This window comes from Hippocampus guttulatus, chromosome 15, assembly GCF_054856545.1.
Source record: "Hippocampus guttulatus isolate MCC_2025c chromosome 15, RoL_Hgut_1.0, whole genome shotgun sequence".
Classification (NCBI taxonomy): Eukaryota; Metazoa; Chordata; class Actinopteri; order Syngnathiformes; family Syngnathidae; genus Hippocampus; species Hippocampus guttulatus.
Window position 1 is genome coordinate 16,324,707 of NC_141275.1, and position 18,237 is coordinate 16,342,943.

At 54.9% G+C, this 18,237-nt stretch overlaps 2 protein-coding genes and 1 long non-coding RNA gene across 3 annotated transcripts; 2 read left to right on the top strand and 1 right to left on the bottom strand.

Moving 5' to 3' along the window:
• The first annotated feature begins 233 nt into the window (after positions 1-233).
• uspl1 (ubiquitin specific peptidase like 1) lies at positions 234-5,967 on the top strand. The gene is made up of 10 exons (XM_086131203.1): positions 234-399; positions 1,204-1,358; positions 2,120-2,242; positions 2,505-3,201; positions 3,333-3,431; positions 3,529-3,658; positions 3,740-3,865; positions 3,957-4,117; positions 4,217-4,545; positions 4,640-5,967. The coding sequence occupies exons 2-10, from the start codon at positions 1,230-1,232 to the stop codon at positions 5,594-5,596; spliced, it is 2,751 nt and encodes a 916-aa protein (XP_085987329.1). The 5' UTR covers positions 234-399; positions 1,204-1,229; the 3' UTR covers positions 5,597-5,967.
• On the bottom strand, positions 1,675-4,746 carry LOC147194257 (uncharacterized). Its single transcript, XR_015103079.1, has 2 exons — positions 4,623-4,746; positions 1,675-2,303 (listed from the first exon to the last, which is right to left on the bottom strand). It is a non-coding gene; the product is annotated as an uncharacterized LOC147194257 (long non-coding RNA).
• Positions 5,968-7,914: 1,947 nt separating the features above from the next.
• hunk (hormonally up-regulated Neu-associated kinase) lies at positions 7,915-14,618 on the top strand. Its single transcript, XM_086131199.1, has 9 exons — positions 7,915-8,422; positions 11,159-11,451; positions 11,781-11,836; positions 11,899-12,034; positions 12,134-12,261; positions 12,402-12,528; positions 12,615-12,783; positions 12,917-13,079; positions 13,163-14,618. The coding sequence occupies exons 1-9, from the start codon at positions 8,195-8,197 to the stop codon at positions 13,933-13,935; spliced, it is 2,073 nt and encodes a 690-aa protein (XP_085987325.1). The 5' UTR covers positions 7,915-8,194; the 3' UTR covers positions 13,936-14,618.
• Positions 14,619-18,237: the final 3,619 nt, after the last annotated feature.

The following is an 18,237-nucleotide window of genomic DNA, read 5'->3' on the forward strand; positions in this document are numbered from 1 at the left end:
GTCGTAGCGAAATATTATTCGTTCGATATGTGTGTAAAACCAATTTTGGGTGAACGGGGTAAATAGTAGGCCAAAGTAGTGAATGATGGCCAAAGTTGTTTCGGTTTTGCGATTTCTAGGAGTGACGTCGACCAAGGTCACCACTAAGGAGCAGCAGCAAATCAAACAAACAAACAAACAAAGAAAAAACAAATCACAATTCCTGACGGACCCTTTGTGGAGCAATCGTTGATCGTGGTTTTCGGGGGGGAAGACAAATAGTGCAGCACACGCGGAAGGAAGTACGACGTTTACAACACGACAAACGCTCTCAATTCTGATCCCGGCCCTCTCCGCCGGAATATTTTTTGTATTACTTTTAGGATGAATGTGGCGAATTTGAATTTGAGTGTGAGAACGGTACGTATCGTTTGCAGGCATTTGTCTGCATTTGGGCTCGACTGGTACTGCCTCGTGCTTGCTCGCATGGTTGCATGCTAACCGGCAGGTGCAGCACGCCGCTTTGGTTCGATTCTTTTGAGAAAAGTTGCAATGTAACTGGGTTCGGAACGTCTCAGAACAAGTTAATGTCACATCTGCGTGTCTTTTAAAGAGGCCGCGAGACTTGTTCTGGTGAGCTTTGAAGAGTAAGCAATGCAAATTCTAATGGTGGTCGTCGAGTTAATCCGATTTAATCGTTCACAATGGTCATTCTGTCATTATTCTGCTTCATGTCTAATTAATGAAACGATCCAGACTTGGACTGGACATTCTCCCCCCCCCCCCCCCCCATCTTATCACGCATCCATTCCGTGAACCGCTTCATCTTTCCCTTTGGGTCGCGGGCGTGCCGGAGCCTATCCCAGCCGTCTTCGGTCAGTAGGCGGGGGACACCCTGAACTGGTTGCCAAACAATCGCGGGACGCACATAGACAAACGACGACCATCGGCACTCGCGTTCAGACCTAAAGACAAATTAGAGTGCTCCGTGTCTCTGCAACGTGGGAGGGAACCGAACATGCCAAGACCACACGGGAAGAATAACATTCTAATCTTACAAAAGGAGTCACTTTTCAAGGGAAGGCAAATGGGGGAGGAATTGAAATGAACTCGGTCAACAGTTGAAACGCCACGAACGGCAGACCAGCACAGGTTGAATAAAATGACGATTTTCGGAGCACAAACCTCGATCTTCATTTGGATGACGTGTCTCCCTCCTTTTAGCTTCCTGGGAGGTGAGCCGGGTTGTCATGGTGATATTGCCGGAACGGCAGCGGGCGGCTGCGGCGGACCTCGGCAGGAGCGGCGCTGAAGTGATGCCCGGTGAAGACGCCGGTTCGGGGGCTCGGGCCTCCCCACCGGTGGGGTATTTGGGAAAAGTCAGTCTGAGCCCTCGGTTGCTCTGCTCTCAACTTGTTTGTCACCTGCGCAAAGCTGAATTGTGTTTGACCACCACTGTGACTTACAGTGCCACTCCAAATTATACCAAAAGACAAAAAGGAAATCTTTGGTAAAAGGCGAAAGCTCTCATTTTCGTGGCATTTGTTTGTTTTTCAAAAGAAGTCAAGGTGTCGGAAACTTGTCATACTGCTCCAAGCGGAATAATAAAAGTGGATCATCTTTTGGGGGCGAGAGGGGGAAAGGATTGTTAAAATAAAACAAAACTATTTTTGCAAAGTGAAGGCAAAGTGTGAGAAATAAAATTTTTGGGGCGGGAGTAGGGATTGACCTTTGGGGGAACCCCCCCCCCCCCCCCAACATTTTGAGGAAAAACATTCCATGTTTCGCAAATAGTATTTTTATTCTCTAAAGAAAATAAAACTGGGGCATTTCCCCTGAAAGCTTCATCATACAATTCACTTTTTAAGGCGATTATTCTGAAAATGTAGGACTTTTTTTTTTTTCTTGGAAAATTCCGAAACTAATAAAATGCAAGCGCGTGACGACAAAAGGCATACATATAAAAATAAAAATAAAAAGCCACTCGCAGTTGCATCGTCTATTGCGCTATCCGGTAAGATTGTTTTGACGAATGAGACCTTTCACATTTGATAAGCGGACTTAAAGAGAAGCATTTTACGAAATGAGTGATTGATTACCATTGAAAGTGTCGGTAAGTCCTTAAATTCTGCGTTTGTAGGTCCAAGAGAGGGCGGCGTCTCTGGAGTGCTGCCCGTGGTGCGCGTCCAAAGGCCTGCGCTCGTCCCTGCGCTTGTGCCGCCTCAACCTGCACGACTCCGTCACGCTGTGCAGCGAGCCTCAGGTCAGCCCGCCGGTCGGCCCGCCCGCCCGCGCTTTGTTCGTGAAAGCGAAGACTGGACACCCTGTAAATATAAGTCAAGAAACAATTCCCACAAATGGGACAGTAAATTGTTATTTGTGTCTTCTATAAGCCAAGGAAACGGTCAACGGCGGAAAGAAGGTTTTGGAGTTGGCGGCCCTAAATCGTTGCCCATTTGTGTCATCTTTCATTCTCAATGCTACATGCTAATCCTGCGCTAACCGTTTCCCCTTCCGCCCGCTAGTGTCTCTTCCCTCTGGTCAGCCGCCCCCTCGAGGACGTTTTGGCAAGTTTGGCCCCTGCGGAGACGACGCCGACGACGGCCGGCGGCGGCAGGAAGAGAAAGGCGTCGTCCCGGACGGAAAACAAAGGCGACTGCCAGGAAGTCAAAGTCGGGTGTCTGCGCTCCGGCCGACTGCACGCGCGAGCGCCAAGTCCGCTTCCGAGCGGCCATCACGGGACCGCCGTGACGCACGTCGAGCCGTCCGACGGGGCCTCTCGCCCGCCCCGAGACCGCCTCTCCCGTCAGAGGGCGGCAGGCAACGCCGAGGAAAAGTCAGACTTTTCCGCCACGCCGCGGACAGACGAGGACGACGGCCCCGCAGAGCGACTCGCCGATGCTTCCGGCGGGTTCGCGAGCGCTGCCGAGGGACCCGTCGCCTCCCCAGAGGGACCCGTTGACACGTCGCTCGGGACAGTTCCCGAGCAAACGACGGAAATTCCCGACAAATCCGTCATCCGGGAACCCTTCGGCGTTGCGGCGGCGCCTCTCTTCTGGAAAAACGCTCACAACCTGTGCTGGTTGGACGTCCTGCTGGTGGTCCTGGTCAACTGCGAGAGCCTGAGGAGACGCAGAGGCCGGCACGAGCCCCGGCCCGCCGCCGTCTGGCGCCTGATGAGCGGCTACGACCGTGCGCGTGACGCCCTCCAAGCGGGAAGCGGTGGGTGTCGGTCCCGAGACAGCCCCCCCCCACCCTTGGCGGACGAGCTTCCCTCGCTGTCGGCCTCCGATCCAAAAACCGAGTTGCCTGAGGTGAGCCGTCTCACGAGGTCTCGCTCTCTTTGGGCGCAGGTGAGCAAGCGGGGGTTCGCCGCGACGCCGACGAGCGGCTGCAGAGCCTCAGGACGGCCGTCTTGGAGTCGCTTCGGCCGCAGCTGCGCTGCCGACTCGGTGGGCGCCGCCTCCTTTGGAGATTTGCCGGACGGCGACCTCTCTTCGATGTCGTCGTTTACACGCGCGCGTGTCCTCGCGCGTTTGTTCTGCGCAGGCCAGAGAGAGAGTCCGGTCTTGGCCATGCCGCTCCTGCTGGCGGCTGACTCGTGGGCGGAGCCTCTCTTTCGGACCACGTTCTGCTGGGAGTTTGAGTGTGCCCAGTGCAAGACGGTCACCAGAGAGAGGTCTGTTCGAACATTCAATTGGGGAACCCATCCCCACCCCCACCCCCATTGAATGTTCTAACAGCACTTCACTTGTTTCAGGGTCACCAAAACGCTTCCCACGCTCACTAACGCGGCGCCGGATTGGCACCCGATGCGCGCCGCCCACTGGGCGGTGTGCGACGCCTGCGGCGCCCAGCGCCAGCGCAGGAGCATGAAACTGGAGAGGTAAACGTCCAAATCGAAATGAAGCAAAACGGCAGTTTTGGCCGGGTGGCAAATTGCGTCACGCGGCGCGGATGCGGCGCTCTCCCTGCAGGGTGGCCGCGGTGTTGGCGCTGCACTTTGCGGAGGGCGCGCCGCACGGCGACCCGGACGCGCTCGCCTTCACCTTGGAGGGCCGCCGACACGCCGTCACGGCCATCGTTCAGTACGACCGGCGTGCCGAGCACTTTGTGGCGTGGACGCGCACGCCCGGCGGTAAGCGGACACTCTGATTTTGGGATGCCGTGCCAATAGCGGGGGGGGGGTTAGATTTGAAAGGTGATTTGATCTTTTTCTCCGTCCTTCCCCCTCCAGGCTCCTGGCTCGAATTTGACGACTCGAAGCACCCGCACAGCCCGCTCCATCCCACGCTGCCCGTTCCCGCTCGGGAAATGCACCTGGTCTTTTGGGAAGCGCAAGAGGCTTCTCCCGGCTCTGGCGCCTGTTCCCCGTCCAGCACGCGACCGGATTCTCCGCCGTCCCTCTGCGTGGTCCCGGACCGCCACTTCCTCGCTCGCGACGAGGAGGAGGAGAGCGCGGCGACGGCGGACGCTTGCGGGGACGTGTCCATCAGCTCCGCCGCGCTACTGGATGCCTTCCACGGCCTGTCCCACGACGACATCGTCACGCTCACCCTGACGGAGGTGCGCGGCGGAAGCCCGTCGTACGCCGACAAAACGTCGTCGACCACAAAAATGGCGCGCGCACATTTGAAATTCACCTCGTTTTGCATGGCAGGTGGCAGCCGATGCGCCGACGGATCACGCGGCGCTTCTGGACGACGCCCCCGCGCCGGACAGCTCCTCCCTGACACCCGAAGACCCCGGCGAGAGCCCCCCGCAGTCGGCGGAGTCCAACGCCGACAACGATCCCGCTTCGGAAGAAGCTCCGACGAGGCGCAAAAGGATTTCCAAAGTCAAACATCAAAGAGCCGGAAGGACGGCGAAGATGAAGGCGTCGCCGCAGGGGGTGGCCGCTCAAGCCTCCGGCCCGCCGGCTGAGGGTGTCCGGCGGGCGTCGCCCGCGTCCTCCACCGGGGGGCCGCCGCCGCCGCCCGGGGACCACACCTCGCCCTGGTCCTTCCTGCTCAGCCGTCACCTTGCCAATCAAAGGCCAAACGGCGCCACGCCCACTCCTGCGCAGCGCCCCCCCAGCCATTCCACGCCCGCTCGCAAACCTCAGCCGCTGCCTATGGAGGACGGCGACGGTCACCCCCTGAAGGCCGCCGAGGCGTTTGGAGCGTTTGGCGGCGCCGTCCAATGCCCGCCGGCATTTTCCAAAAGCGGGAGTTGTCATCGGAGCCGCGGTCAAATCCAAGCGGGGTCTCCGCCCGCCGTCCCGAGCGACACGGAGGCGCTGCGCTACAAGCTGCTGAAGAAGCTGAAGGCCAAGAAGAAGAAGCTGGCCAAACTGGACCGGCTGCTGGCGCGCCGGCCCGACAACGCGGCGCCGATCTCGCCCGACGGCTTCTTGCCGCGAGATCCGCTGCTCCCCTCGCCCTCCGCCGCCGTCTCGCCCGACAGTTCGGGCTTCCTCGACGCGCTGGTCTGCCGCCAAGACGCGACCCCCGACGCCCCGCAGCCGCCGACGCATACGGAAAATTTCCTGGACGAGTTTTTCTCCATGACGCCGGTAGCGGCTCAGCAAACGATGGAGGACGAGACGCTCCGAGAACTGGAACTTTTACTTTCATAGCGACAGCGCCGCTCCGGGTGGATTTTTTTTCTCGCAAAACCGAGCTTCCGTTTTCCTCGTTCGATCTAACAGAAATACTGTCTGTCCACTCCAGCACTGAAATTACTTTGGAAATGGATGTCTTGGAATCGTCGCTGTTGGTCATCATGTGTGTAGGATTTTTTTTTTGGAGGGGGGGGGGCGAACAAGAGCATTAAACTTCACTGCGGGAGCATTTACTTTGGCGCGAAGATGAAATACGTTTGAGTTAATTTATTTAGCGAAAGTAAAGCACTTGTTGGCCTGAGCGCTTGTGTCGCGCGTGGGGCGTTACGGATGCAATTGGAAATACCGTACTGAATTTATGTCAATAAAACGGCTTCATCCTGAAACGGGGGCGCGATGTGACGTTTCTGAATCGAGAGCACAAATGTTTACATTGTACTGGTTTTGATGACTGGCGATTGACATTGATTTCAATTTAACTCAATACGACAGAGTTGTTGACGTACCCGTCAACCTCGGCTAATACCGGCCCTAATAAATGATTACGATTCCCCTTACAAAGCAACAAAAAAAAAAAACCTACAACGGTTTACGGCGCATGCGCACATCATGTTTTATCAATCCGACCCTACGCAGCGATGAAAAAATATATATACGATTGAGGATTACTTTTGCTGGTTTGCCGTGACAATAGTAGCGATCGACCGACGACGGCATAGTCGTTTGCTACCAGCAGGTGAGACGATCTGGATTTGAGCCAAAATGGTCTTTGTGAGATCGGTTCGCAACAGTTTTTTTTCCGCCCCGTCTAAAAGTTGTAATACGCCGTACATGATTTGAAATGATAAAAAAAAAAACGTATAAAATACGGGGAAAACGTACAAGTTGACAGGTATGAGTTGAACAACTCACCTCAATTCGAGTAGTGCGCCGTTGTCAAGACTTGTTACTTTGGAGGCAGCTGTTCCACCTGCGGTCGATAGGTGTCGTCGTTTCTTCCAAAAAAGGAGACGACCGTCGTGTGTCAGAATATCAGGACCCGACACCCTTCAACAACAAAAAAAAAGTACAACTTGAATCCTTTTTCTTGGGATGAAACACGAATTTATTCTGATATTACAACAAATTTACTCTGGTAATGTTATGACTTATTTTCCTCAAATATCAACACACTCACCCCTCCAACATAAATGTGCCTTTCGAATAAAAATTAAAAGCCCCAAAATGCCTCACAGCTAGTTCGGAGAAAAAGGAAATCCAGGAGTGAGCTTCTTTTACGCCACCCAAAATTTGCCAATTTGAAATTTACTGCCATCTTACTCTTTGTGTTAATTGTTCAAGCTTTGATGCCAATTCACACGTTTTTCTTCTGAAAGGATTTCCCGACTGCGCCGCGTGTTGTACCTTTACTACGCTGTTCTTGTTGTGATTAAATACTGTTTGAGGAAAGATGGACGGACGATCGACTGTTTTCGACTGAGTCCATGGTTTCCTCAACCGCAGTGCACTACCGCGTCGATAGATGGCGGTATACTCGTACTTTTGCCGGCGCGCGTTTGTTTGGCTTGAAGCCTCTAAGTGGGAACAATTGCCGTTTGCGTGGAGTCATTTACGCACTGTGTGTCTATACTTTGATTCGCATAAATGTACATATTTCCTCGATTATTATTATTTTAAAAAACTTTTTCCCTTCGAAAATAAACAAGACCATTGAATCAAGTTAAAACGAATGTATCACGTAAGGTAAAATATGCCTCTTTATGCCATTTTCGTCTGGGGGCGGGGGATGTTTTTCTTCTGGTGTTCTTTTTTCTGGTTTCTTTCAAAACTTTTTTGAAAAAAAAATATTTTTTCTCTTACAAAAGTATGACAGTCTAAAAACGAAATATGCCTATGCTCGTAGTAGTAGGCCTTTTTTCCTTTAAAAAAAATTCTTCTCATGTAAACAAAATCTAAAAAAACAAACGTATTTTTCCCCATCCTAAATTCTTAAATCTTATATTTTAATGAATTCTCCCTCAGAACAATAGTCTTTATCCCACAAATGACGATTTAATTAAAAAAAATCTTCCAGCATCTATCGCGTCAGTATTTCGAGCGTCTTCCGATGTGTTCTTTGTTCACGGGCTTCATTTGTGTATTTATTTCAGATCGGGGGTGGGCATGTGTTTTTCTTCCTGGCGTTTCTGGTATTCAAAAGCCACGCCCCCGCCGACGCTAATTGGCTTGGCGCCTTAACTGCCGCCTAGTTCGCCGCCGGTTGGCTAGCCGGGTGACGCTCGCCCCGCCCCGGGACGCCCCTTGCTCCCTTCAACCGAACCGGGAAAGTCTTTAGTTCTTCAAAACTGGACCCGCAACCGGGAGCGCCAGCCCTTTCCCCCACGCGCACACGCACAGAAGCCAAGACCTCGTTTGCGCGTTTCACTTTTTCCGCGCAGGCATTAATCCCGCGGCCGAAAGGCGAGGCACCCTCGGTGAGCGCGGAGGAGGACGGGGGGGGGGGGGGGGGGAGGAGGCATCGTCATGCGCTCGTCGGGAACGGAACAGGTGGCATTCACTTGTCAGTAGACTGCGCTCTCGGGACCCCGTCGAATTGCCGGACGACGAGAAGTCATGCCGGTGGCCGAGTGCGCGGCGCTGCCGCCGGAGGGCGACCCCGACGCCGTAGAGGGCGACCTGGCGCCGGAGGCGGCGGCCACGCTGTGCCGCAGCCCCGCCGCCGACGTCCTCAAGAACTTCTACCACACCAAGCGGGTGGGCAACTACCTGATCGGCAGGAAGCTGGGCGAGGGCTCCTTCGCCAAAGTCAGGGAGGGGCTGCACGCCCTCACCGGGGAAAAGGTACCGCCAGCTTCTCATTTAGACCCTTGAGATTGCCACTTTTTAGCTTGGGGGTGAGGGTCGGCTGTTTACCCCCCCCCCCCAAAAAAAAAAGTTTAAAAAGAACATTTCTCCAAATTTGACTTCAAGATCATGTAACTTTTGGGGGAAATTTCATTGTTATGAAAAAAAACCCGACTAATTTGGGAGTGTTGCTCTTAAAAAACGGCACCTTACAACGTTTCTCAGAATCTTTACCATAACACCTTAAAGAAATCAATTCTGACTTTATTCTTGTCATGATAGCACTTTTTATGTCACATACAGATTGGGATTTTATTGGGTCACTTTTTTTCTATATCAAAGCAATTCTGTACACCAAAAAGACAAAAACCGTCCCGGGACTTTATATCTTAAAACCCAAATCTGATCTTGTCTCGAGGAAAAGTACATCATTATTAACCTTGCGATATTTTTGCGGTGGAGGGGTCGTGACCTTATCCCCAGAAAGACTTCAATTTCTCAGCTCGATGAGGTCATACCGGCTCCCCAGAAAATTACGAGTAGTGTGCCGTGGACGTTTTGCAACGTTGCAGCGCTTCCTCGATGACGCTATTGTGAAAAGAATCCACAGGTGACATTTTGTGAGAGATGCCGCTCGTGTCTTTTGTGCGCCGATGACCTCACGCCCGCTGACGTTTCTTGTTTTGACAACATTGCGTCTTTTCTTCTCGCTCCGATGAGTGCGCGTGCGTCGCATGAACTGGGAGGGGAGGGGGGGGGGGTGAAAGCTGCGTGTGTGTGTGATGAACGCACCTGATCAGGATTCTGCTCAAGGCCACTCGCCGACTTGCCTTTGTCTGGGCCGCATGGACACGGCACTCATCTGAAGGCCGGCTCGGCTCCTTCAACACGTCGTCGGTTCATCTGTAAATCAAACCGATCGTTATGTTATTGTCCAAGTCCTACAAATGTCCACTTTGCATATATTCTCACTTTTTGTCGTCCTCCCCGATAGCATACAAGACACATTTACTGCAAAATGTGTTTATATCATGAAAATAGTCACTTGGAGATTTTCTTTTTTCATAACAAGCCATTTTTAATGCAACATGAAAATCATATGTTGTGACTCCAAAAATGTGATTATTATAATCCAGGAAGAGAGTCCTCTTCATTTTCTTTTTTCTTTTTTTTGGGGGGGGGGGGGTCCTGTTTTTTTTTCGGCCCCTCCCTCCATTGTGTGTGCCGTACGCAATCCATTAACACGGGGGCGACACGCGAGCGCCTCGTCCAAGAGCCGCTCGCTCACCTCGCGGAGCTCGCCGCTCTCTTTGTTTGGGATGATGCAAACCGATGCAATCGCGTGGCGAGACGGGGAGGGGTGGGCCGAGGCGGGGCGGGGCCGCATGGAGGGGGGGCAGAGGGTTTATTGGTGCTGGCAGGCTGGAAGCGTCCATGGAAAGTGCACATTTAACACCAGGCGCGGATGAAAGTGAGGCGGGGGGAGGCGAGGCGGGGGCCGGGTCACATGTTTTTCATGTCTGTACTGTAACCCACTTTCTTGTCTTGCCCCCCCCCCCTTTTTTCCTGTCTGAGGGGAGCCCAGTAAACAACTGAAGCGCCCCCAGCTGGCTGGGGAACACCCACTCCCCCCCCCCCGGCTCATACTGTAAATAAGCCCCCTCCCCGAAGCTCTGTTGTAAACAAGGTCCACGGAGCACCGTTATCGCTCCCAATTGGAGGCAGCGCATGACAAAGAGCGATAAAGTTCAGCTGGCATTTTGCAAATCAACATCCTTTGAAATCATCGGCAGCACAAAGGGCTCCTCTTGACGACTTTCATCCGTTCAATTATCATCAACGGCCAATTTGCTCACTCCAAACGAGCAAAAGTAGGAATAAGCCACAAGATGGTGCGAGTGGCGCTCTCTCACTCTTCACATCAAAGTTCTTGAAACGAACAAGGACCAGGAAGAATCCAGGAAGTGAAAAAAAAAAGAAAAAAAGTCCACGACCTGCGCACCGATCACGTTCTGTGCGCAAAATCTTGACGATGCCACGTCTCCTCTTGATAAGTGCCACTTTGCTCAAGAAGAATCAACGCGATTTGCGAGCCATAAAGGACCGTCCCCCGCCGGTCCACCTTGTTCTCGTCGGTCGGCCTCCCCGGATGATTTGCGAGCGACGTGGGTGCCCTTGAACCCGCGTCTAGACGAGGAGGAGAGAGGGCGGGCGGGCGGGCGGAACGTCATCGAGGACGTTGCAAAGACGGACGCGGATTGCATTTCAACAAGCGCCGACGTGCGAGCGACCCCGAAGGGAAGCGGCCCGCCCGGCTGCGTGCCAGCTGCAAAGGAAATTCAAGCAAATGCTTCGGGCCATTTTGGGGACGGCCTGGGGGACAGCTGTCCCCCCCCCCCCCGACCCCCACGAAGCAAGTGTGAATTCCACCCCCCCACTCCAGAAAGTTGAAGTGACAAATGCTCAACGACTGCCACCTCAACAATCTTTGGATTCTTTTCATCATCCAACTGAGCATTTTTTTTTTTTAATCCTCCGTAAACAAATGGATTTTCAAACCATTTCCAAAAATGATTTCAGGCCACTTTTGTCCTTTCGGGGTCTTCACACATCAAAGTGTAATATTTGTGACGTTGAGTGTGTGCAAGTCGAAAAGGCCGGGCCGACGGCGCCGACCCCCCCCACCCCCCGACCGATTCCGGCGGCGGTCGCTAACGCGTTGCGTCTCCCCAGGTGGCGGTGAAGGTGATCGACAAGCGCAAGGCCAAGAAGGACTCGTACGTGACCAAGAACCTGCGTCGCGAGGGCCAAATCCAGCAGATGATCCGCCACCCCAACATCACGCAGCTGCTGGACATCCTGGAGACGGAGAACAGCTACTACCTGGTCATGGAGCTCTGCCCCGGCGGCAACCTCATGAACCGCATCTACGAGCGCAAGCGGCTGGACGAGCGCCGCACGCAGAAGTACATACGCCAGCTGGTGCTCGCCGTGGAGCACCTGCACAGGGCCGGCGTGGTGCACAGGTACGCCGCCTCAGGAAATCCGAAGGCGGCCGCCGGGCTCAAACTTTCGGGCCCAATCAGTCAGCCGAGGCTCGACAGCCTCATTTCGGAGACTTGAACCCCCCCCCCACCCCTAGATTGAATCGCGCCCGAAGCCCCGATTTGAAACCGTAATCACGGAAGCCTCGATCGCGTCCCGATACTTTTGCCCGAGTGAGCAGCCAGCATGACCCGCCTCAGGGGGGGCTGCTCGGGGCGTTGACCCCCCCCCCCCCCCACTGCTTCCCGCCTTTATGCTCGAGTGTGAAGATTTGCGTGAATCTCGCATCAAGACATTTTCTCTTTCGCAGAGACTTGAAGATTGAAAACCTTCTGTTGGACGAGCAGGACAACATCAAGCTCATCGGTAAAAAGACAAACAAACGCGTGTCCTTCATAGCAAGGGAATAACGCCCCCCCCATCTTTAGATTTCGGCCTGAGCAACTGCGCCGGCATCCTGGGCTACTCGGACCCCTTCAGCACGCAATGCGGCAGTCCCGCCTACGCCGCCCCGGAACTGCTCTCCAGGAAGAAGTACGGCCCCAAAGTGGACGTCTGGTCCATGTGAGTTTCCGGGGCGGTCGAGCTCCGCCTTCAAAGCGAACGAGGAAAAAAAACAAACCAATGAGCAAAACGACTAACGAGGTGCGTGGCGTCCGGCAGCGGCGTCAACATGTACGCCATGCTGACGGGCACGCTGCCGTTCACCGTGGAGCCCTTCAGCCTGCGCGCGCTGCACCAGAAGATGGTGGACAAGGAGATGAACCCGCTGCCCCCCTCGCTCTCCACAGGTAGCCCCCCCCCCCAAAAAAAAAAATTGCCGCGACGAGCCGCTTGCGAGTCTTGTCGTCGTCATCTTTTTGGCCCTATCGCAACTTTTGTGTTTTTGTTTTCTTCCCGTCGGGTCAACGGTGGCGGTGGCGTCCGGCAGCCGCCATCTGCCTGCTGAAGAAGCTCCTGGAGCCCGACCCCAACAAGCGTCCCAACATCCACCAGGCCATGGCCGACTCGTGGCTGCAGCTGGCCAACAGGAACACGGGGGCGCCCTACCTCAACAGGTACGGCCGCCGACGGGGAGGCGCCCCCCCGCCGCGGCGCCGCCCCTTTTCTCAACCGGGGTCGGGGGTGGGCTCCTTGTTGCAAGGATCCACATCGAGGAGATCAACCACACGGTGCTGCTGCACATGACGGAGAAGATGGCCTACAAGCACAGCGAGGTCCTCGGCGCCGTGCTCACCAACCGCGCCTGCCACACCCTGGCCGTCTACTTCCTGCTCAACAAGAAGATGAAGCGGCTCTCCAAAGAGTACAGGGTACGCCCCCCCCCCCCCGTCCCGTTGAAAGAAAGAAAAAGAAATGTCGATCGCTGGCCTCAAGAGGCTCGTCAAGGCGATGCCGTTGATTGGCAAAGTCCGAAGCGTGAACAAAAGTGATCCGATCTCTCAGGAGATGCGCTTCCAGGAGGAGAAGAAGGGCGACAAGGCCAAGAAGGAGTACTTCCAGACGCAGTGGCGCAAGCACGTGGACAAGCTGACCATCCCGCCCAAGCAGGCGCCCGTCTACCTGGCCGCCAGCAAAGGGCCCGGCAAGGAGAAGAAGCACCGCAGCGGTGAGCCTCGCCCCGCCCCCTCCTTTTTTTCCCCCGCCGCCGCCGCGCGTTCTGCGGCGCGCTAACCCTCGCTTGCGGCGCAGGTCTGCTGCGCGCTCTGACCGGCGGCCACCGCAACTCGCCGCTGGCGCCGCCGGGCACGGTGGCGTCGTCGTCCATGGAGTACCTGGAGATCCAGCCCCTCTTCTCGTCGCAGACGCCGCCGCAACAGCGCCGCCGCCTGGCCACCATGCCGCCCGTGGAGGTGGGCAGCCCCGAGCGCGGCGCGCCGGCCCCGCCCGCGCCCTCGCCCATCGGCATGCACTCGTTCGGCTCGCTGTCCAAGGCCGAGCGGCCGGACGAGGCGCCCGCCTCGCCCTGGTACAAGCTGACCAACGGCACGCTGTCGCCGCCCCGCCACGTCTCCGCCTTCCAGCCCGACTCGTCCTACCTGAAGAAGGCCACCGTGCCCAGCCCGCCCGTGCTCATCGTGCACCCGCGGCCCAAGAAGAGCGTCTCGGCCGAGTGGGGGGGCGGCGGCGGCTTCTCGTCCGACGCCAGCGGCAGCCCGCCCAGCGCGGCGGGGAGCCCGCCGGGCGGCTCGGCCTTCGGCCCGCCCGAGTCGGCCTTCAGCCGGCTCAACCCGCCGTCCGCCTTCGGCCCGCCGGCCAACCTGAGCGGAAGCGGCAGCGACCCCGACAGCCCCGCGCCGCGCGCCAAGCTGCCCTGCGCGGGACCGGCGCTCAAGAAGAAGGTGCGGCCGCAGCCCTTCGCCTTCCGCCCCGAGCAGGTGGCGGAGGAGGCGCTGGTGTCCCCGCCGCCCTACCCCATGCAGACGCTGCTCTGCGCCTCGGGGGCGCTCAAGACCCTCTGCTGAGGGCTCAAACGCCACCGCCTGACTTGAAAACAGAGGTCCCACGGGACATAAAAATCCCCTAACCCCCCCCCCCCCCCCCATCCCCACAATTTCGCCTCCTCTCCTCTTGCTGCGTGTTGTCCGGGAGGACTCGGCACAATGTGGTCCAAAGTCTTCCGGATGAAGCGCGCTCACTTTGGGGCCAATGGTGGGACGAAGGCGCCAAAGAACCCCCCCCCCCCCCTCCCCCTTTTTCACATCCCTTTTGAAGGAAAAACAAACTAAAACATTTTCAAAGTCGCCTTATTGAGAAAACGTCGCCATTGCTAAAACGCGAACAGACCACTTTTTTTTTTTGGTGCAATAGTCTGAAGTGTTTTCTACGTGCTGATGACCAATCGCGAGTATTTGCCAAGGACGGAGGGGAAAACGTTTGACTTCTTCCTGCTTCTTGAAGGCACTTTGGGTTTTTATTTTTTTTTGGGGGGGGGCGTCTTTGGGCTTGGCATTGTTAACCACTCGAAGGATAAGTTGCATGCGATGTTGTCCGTGTGTCAGCGGTCTTTGTACCTTTTTAAGTTTTCAAACGGCGCTCATGCCGAGATCGATGGCGACTTTTTGTAACATTTTGTAACTTTTGTTGGTCGGTCAAGAGATTTCTATGCTGTATAAAGTGATTTCAAACATTTTCCATCCAGCTCCAAGCGCACTTTGTGGGCTCCGTCATTTGTTGCATCCGTTTTGGGCTCGGCTTCTGCTGAGCCCACCGACTTCCGCGCCGGAGGCAGAATCGAACTTTCGCCTTTGGGTTTCTCGCGGATGCTGGTGAGCAAAACAAAACAGCGAATCCTCGGGACAGCTCAAATCCAATGAGGGGGGGGGGGGGGGCGTCACACAGAATTGACGACACGGCTTGGCTGTCGTAAACACAAACCGCAGACGTTAATCCGCTCAACTGTGGTCCCCGTAAACCTCTTTGGGTCAACACTGGCATCGCCAGACACATTATGTTGGGAGTGTGTTTGGGGGGGGGGGGGGGGGGGTGTCAGCCACCAGTCAAAACACGCCACAGATGACACAAACAGTCGGCGAGCTTTTTCTTAAAGCGGATCAAGCGCAACGCGCTCCGGAGGCTTTTGTTTACGCGTCCGGTCCCCAAACAAGAGACTCCCACGAAAACGCTGCTCGGCGGAACGGTTTGCTTTTTATCCCGGAGGCGTCGACCGCACCTCTCGGTGAGCTCCAGCCACATTAGGTGGCGTTCAAACGTCCCTCGGAAAGTTTCAAGTCGAGCTTTTTTTTGCCGCGCCATGTCCCCACTTGGAAGGAGGCTAAAAGCCGGCCAAGCTAGTCGCGTTCATTTTCACACAATTGCAAATTAGGCGACTCGTCGAGGTCCCCGTTTCAGAACGCGCTCATTATCACGCGTACTTCGAGCAGTTGCTTTCAACGTAACACGAAATACTTTTCGCGTTCATCTCATTTGACGGGTCACATTTTTAGAAAGACACGTTGTGCCCAAAATTCGGACCTGATAACGCCCACCCCAAAAAATGCCAAGCGAGAGACTCGGGCCGCGGCGTCTTACCGGCTGCCGGTCCGCCGTTGAACGAAGACGGCGGAGGCGTCACCCGCTAGATTGCATTTAATCGGTTGCACCTGCGACTCCGGGCAGCGGCCGTGAGGTGTTTTGGGCTTTTGGCTCTTCCGTAGTTTTCCTGCCATATTTGTAGTTCTTTGAGCGGCGCTCGGCAAGGCGGCGCTTTTTAGACGCAGCTTCAAACATGTTTCTTTCTTTAAATAGTGTCATGCCGTCGTCCAATTGGTACTTTTCGTTGTATGAAGTTCTAAGGTTGGTTTTTATTTGATACTTTAGAGTGCGTCTCAACAACGTTTGGATGCATTTTGTGTACGTTCCGCACGAATGACTCACCTCGGGATCCAAAAACGATTTGACTGACACACGCGCGCAGAAAGGGTCGACTCGCGTGGACCCACGCGCACGCGCAGGTACGCACCACTGAGCGTGAAGACGGCGCGGCGTGTTTGCTTGCTTGGCCAAACGCGGCGATGTTTGCAAATGACGCCTTCGAGCAGCCGCTGAGGACTTAAGCTGATTTGGGATCAATGCGTGCGCGCGCGCTCACAAACTGAGATGGGGATTAGTGGTTGATCACTTTCTTCTGAAAAACAAATTGGCAAAGATGTGTATTAGTTACTGACATGGAAATGTCACCTCCACAGCATTCATGATTCTATTTTATCTTGTATTTCTACAAACGATGTGATTTTTCAGCAACTGAACTGTACAATTCCATTCAGTTATATTTATGTTATGTTATTTTCCTAATTTATTTAAATAGCACATTTGATGATGATAATTGACTTCTTTTTTTCTGCTATTGGACGTAATTGGACAATTTAGGATTAGGATTTTTTTTTTATTTCAATGCAAAATGTCTATGTACTTTTTTTTAAAATTAAAAATACCCCCCCAGACACACATCTTAGTGCTTTCTAAAATGGATTGCTGCCAACCAGTGAGTGCATTGTTGTGCTTTGGATGACTTTTGGGTGTGGCTGCTGCTTTTGTGTGCGTGTGTGTGCCCGCGCACGTGTCCCCCCCTCTTCCCACTGCAGGTTGTCGACTCGAGTATGAATATGACAAAGTGTCGTTCAACACACTTTCTGATTGATTAGTCACAACATTTATGGGAATGTTCTGTTTTGTTTTGCTACTTGCCAAACAGGTGCAACTCCCCTTGAGATGTTTTCCCCCTTCTGCCTGCTATTGCCATTTAAAAAAAACCAAAAAAAAAAAAACCTGGAGATGTCATGAAAGAGATGCTGTGAGCCAATCAGGCGGCAGTGTCTGAGGCAACGGCCGCCGCCGCCATTGGTCGGCGGCGGCGGGCAGGCGGCGACGTGATTGGCTGAGGGAGGCTTCATTGCCTCCATGGCAACATCGCCTCCTCGTCGGGGCAAGCGGGAAGGAGACGCTGCCTCTGCATTCTTCACTTAAGGGGGGGGGGGGGGGGGGGGGTCTGATTGGTCCAGGCTGCAACTGGTGCAATCAAGGAGGCAAGATGTGCAATGTGTGCAAAGTGGGGGGGCCCAACGGGCCCCATCCGCTTACCTCACATGCTCAAGACACACGTTTTGAAGGCCCCCCCCCCCCCCCCCCCCGCACACATAGTGTTTGGGGTCACCTCACATCATCCGGTAACATGAGGAGGGCAACACATCTACAGTGGGAGCAGTAGCATGTTTAAGGTCACCTCCAAAATACACAAGCTTGTGTTGAGGGTCACCTCAGATACGCTTCACGCAAGACTAACATGTGGCAGCACATTTGGGGTCACCTCACATCACACGGTCACCTCATTGATTGCCATCACACGGAGTGTTTGGGGTCACCTCATTGATTGCCACATGTTTCGGGTCACCTGACATCCGGTTGAATGTTCGGTGTCACCACACATTTTTTGGGTTCGGGGGTCACCCAAGCTAGCGTGCTCGGGGATCACCTTGTTTTTTTTGTCACACTTCGGCTCATCAAGTCAAGGAACGTGTTTAGGGTCAACTTGCGTGAATTGGACAGGAACGCCGTTGGGGTGGCCTGACGTAAGGTGACGACTTATGTTGGGGTCGCCTCAGGCCATGATGACATCTTGACACGCTTTCACAGCTGTTCAGCTCTGCAAAAGGCACAAAGCGTGACAGCCGCCTTCCGTTGGGCTCCGTTCACGCATGCAAAAAAAAAAAAAAACACCACGCGCCGCTCAAGCGCAAAAACATCACGGCGTGCTTTGTGTGGTGTCGTTGTTGTTGTTTTCCGCCGGGGAGGGAGGGCGGAAGGGCGGGGTTAGGCGGGAGAAAAACAGAAGCGCGCGCAGATTAGCCGTCGGACCCCCCACGCCCCGCCCAACAAGCCAGCCGATGTACCGCGCGGTGCCTGTTGCCGTGGCGACCGCCATTCGGCGCACCGGTTGGACGCGGAGGTAGCGGGGGAGGGCAGAGTTGAGGGGAGGACGGCTCGCGACGCACGTTCCCGGTCGACGCGCGCGTCAGATCGTTGCCGGCAAGGATCCCGAAAGCAAAAGTCGGCGGGGAGGCGCAAAAGCCTCGCGCCGATGATCCGGATCCCTCAAAACCCCTTTGCGCTCTCGTGCTCCACTGACACGACGGCGACCAGATTGAGGAGGCGGAGCCTTTTGGCACATTTGCATCCCGAACCAAAACAGCAACGTCTCCCCAGCCACCCCTCTCACATCAGTTTGGGGGGAGCGCAATTGGTCCCATGTCAAAATAAGCGCTGAAGCG

Excerpts from the sequence above, each read along its gene's own strand:
- uspl1 (XM_086131203.1), top strand. The coding sequence starts at position 1,230 with ATGGTGATATTGCCGGAACGGCAGCGGGCGGCTGCGGCGGACCTCGGC. Across the intron at positions 3,659-3,739 it reads AAGACGGTCACCAGAGAGAG|GGTCACCAAAACGCTTCCCA; the intron begins GTCTGTTCGAAC and ends CACTTGTTTCAG. Across the intron at positions 3,866-3,956 it reads AGGAGCATGAAACTGGAGAG|GGTGGCCGCGGTGTTGGCGC; the intron begins GTAAACGTCCAA and ends CTCTCCCTGCAG.
- hunk (XM_086131199.1), top strand. The coding sequence starts at position 8,195 with ATGCCGGTGGCCGAGTGCGCGGCGCTGCCGCCGGAGGGCGACCCCGAC. Across the intron at positions 8,423-11,158 it reads ACGCCCTCACCGGGGAAAAG|GTGGCGGTGAAGGTGATCGA; the intron begins GTACCGCCAGCT and ends GCGTCTCCCCAG. Across the intron at positions 12,784-12,916 it reads GGCTCTCCAAAGAGTACAGG|GAGATGCGCTTCCAGGAGGA; the intron begins GTACGCCCCCCC and ends CCGATCTCTCAG.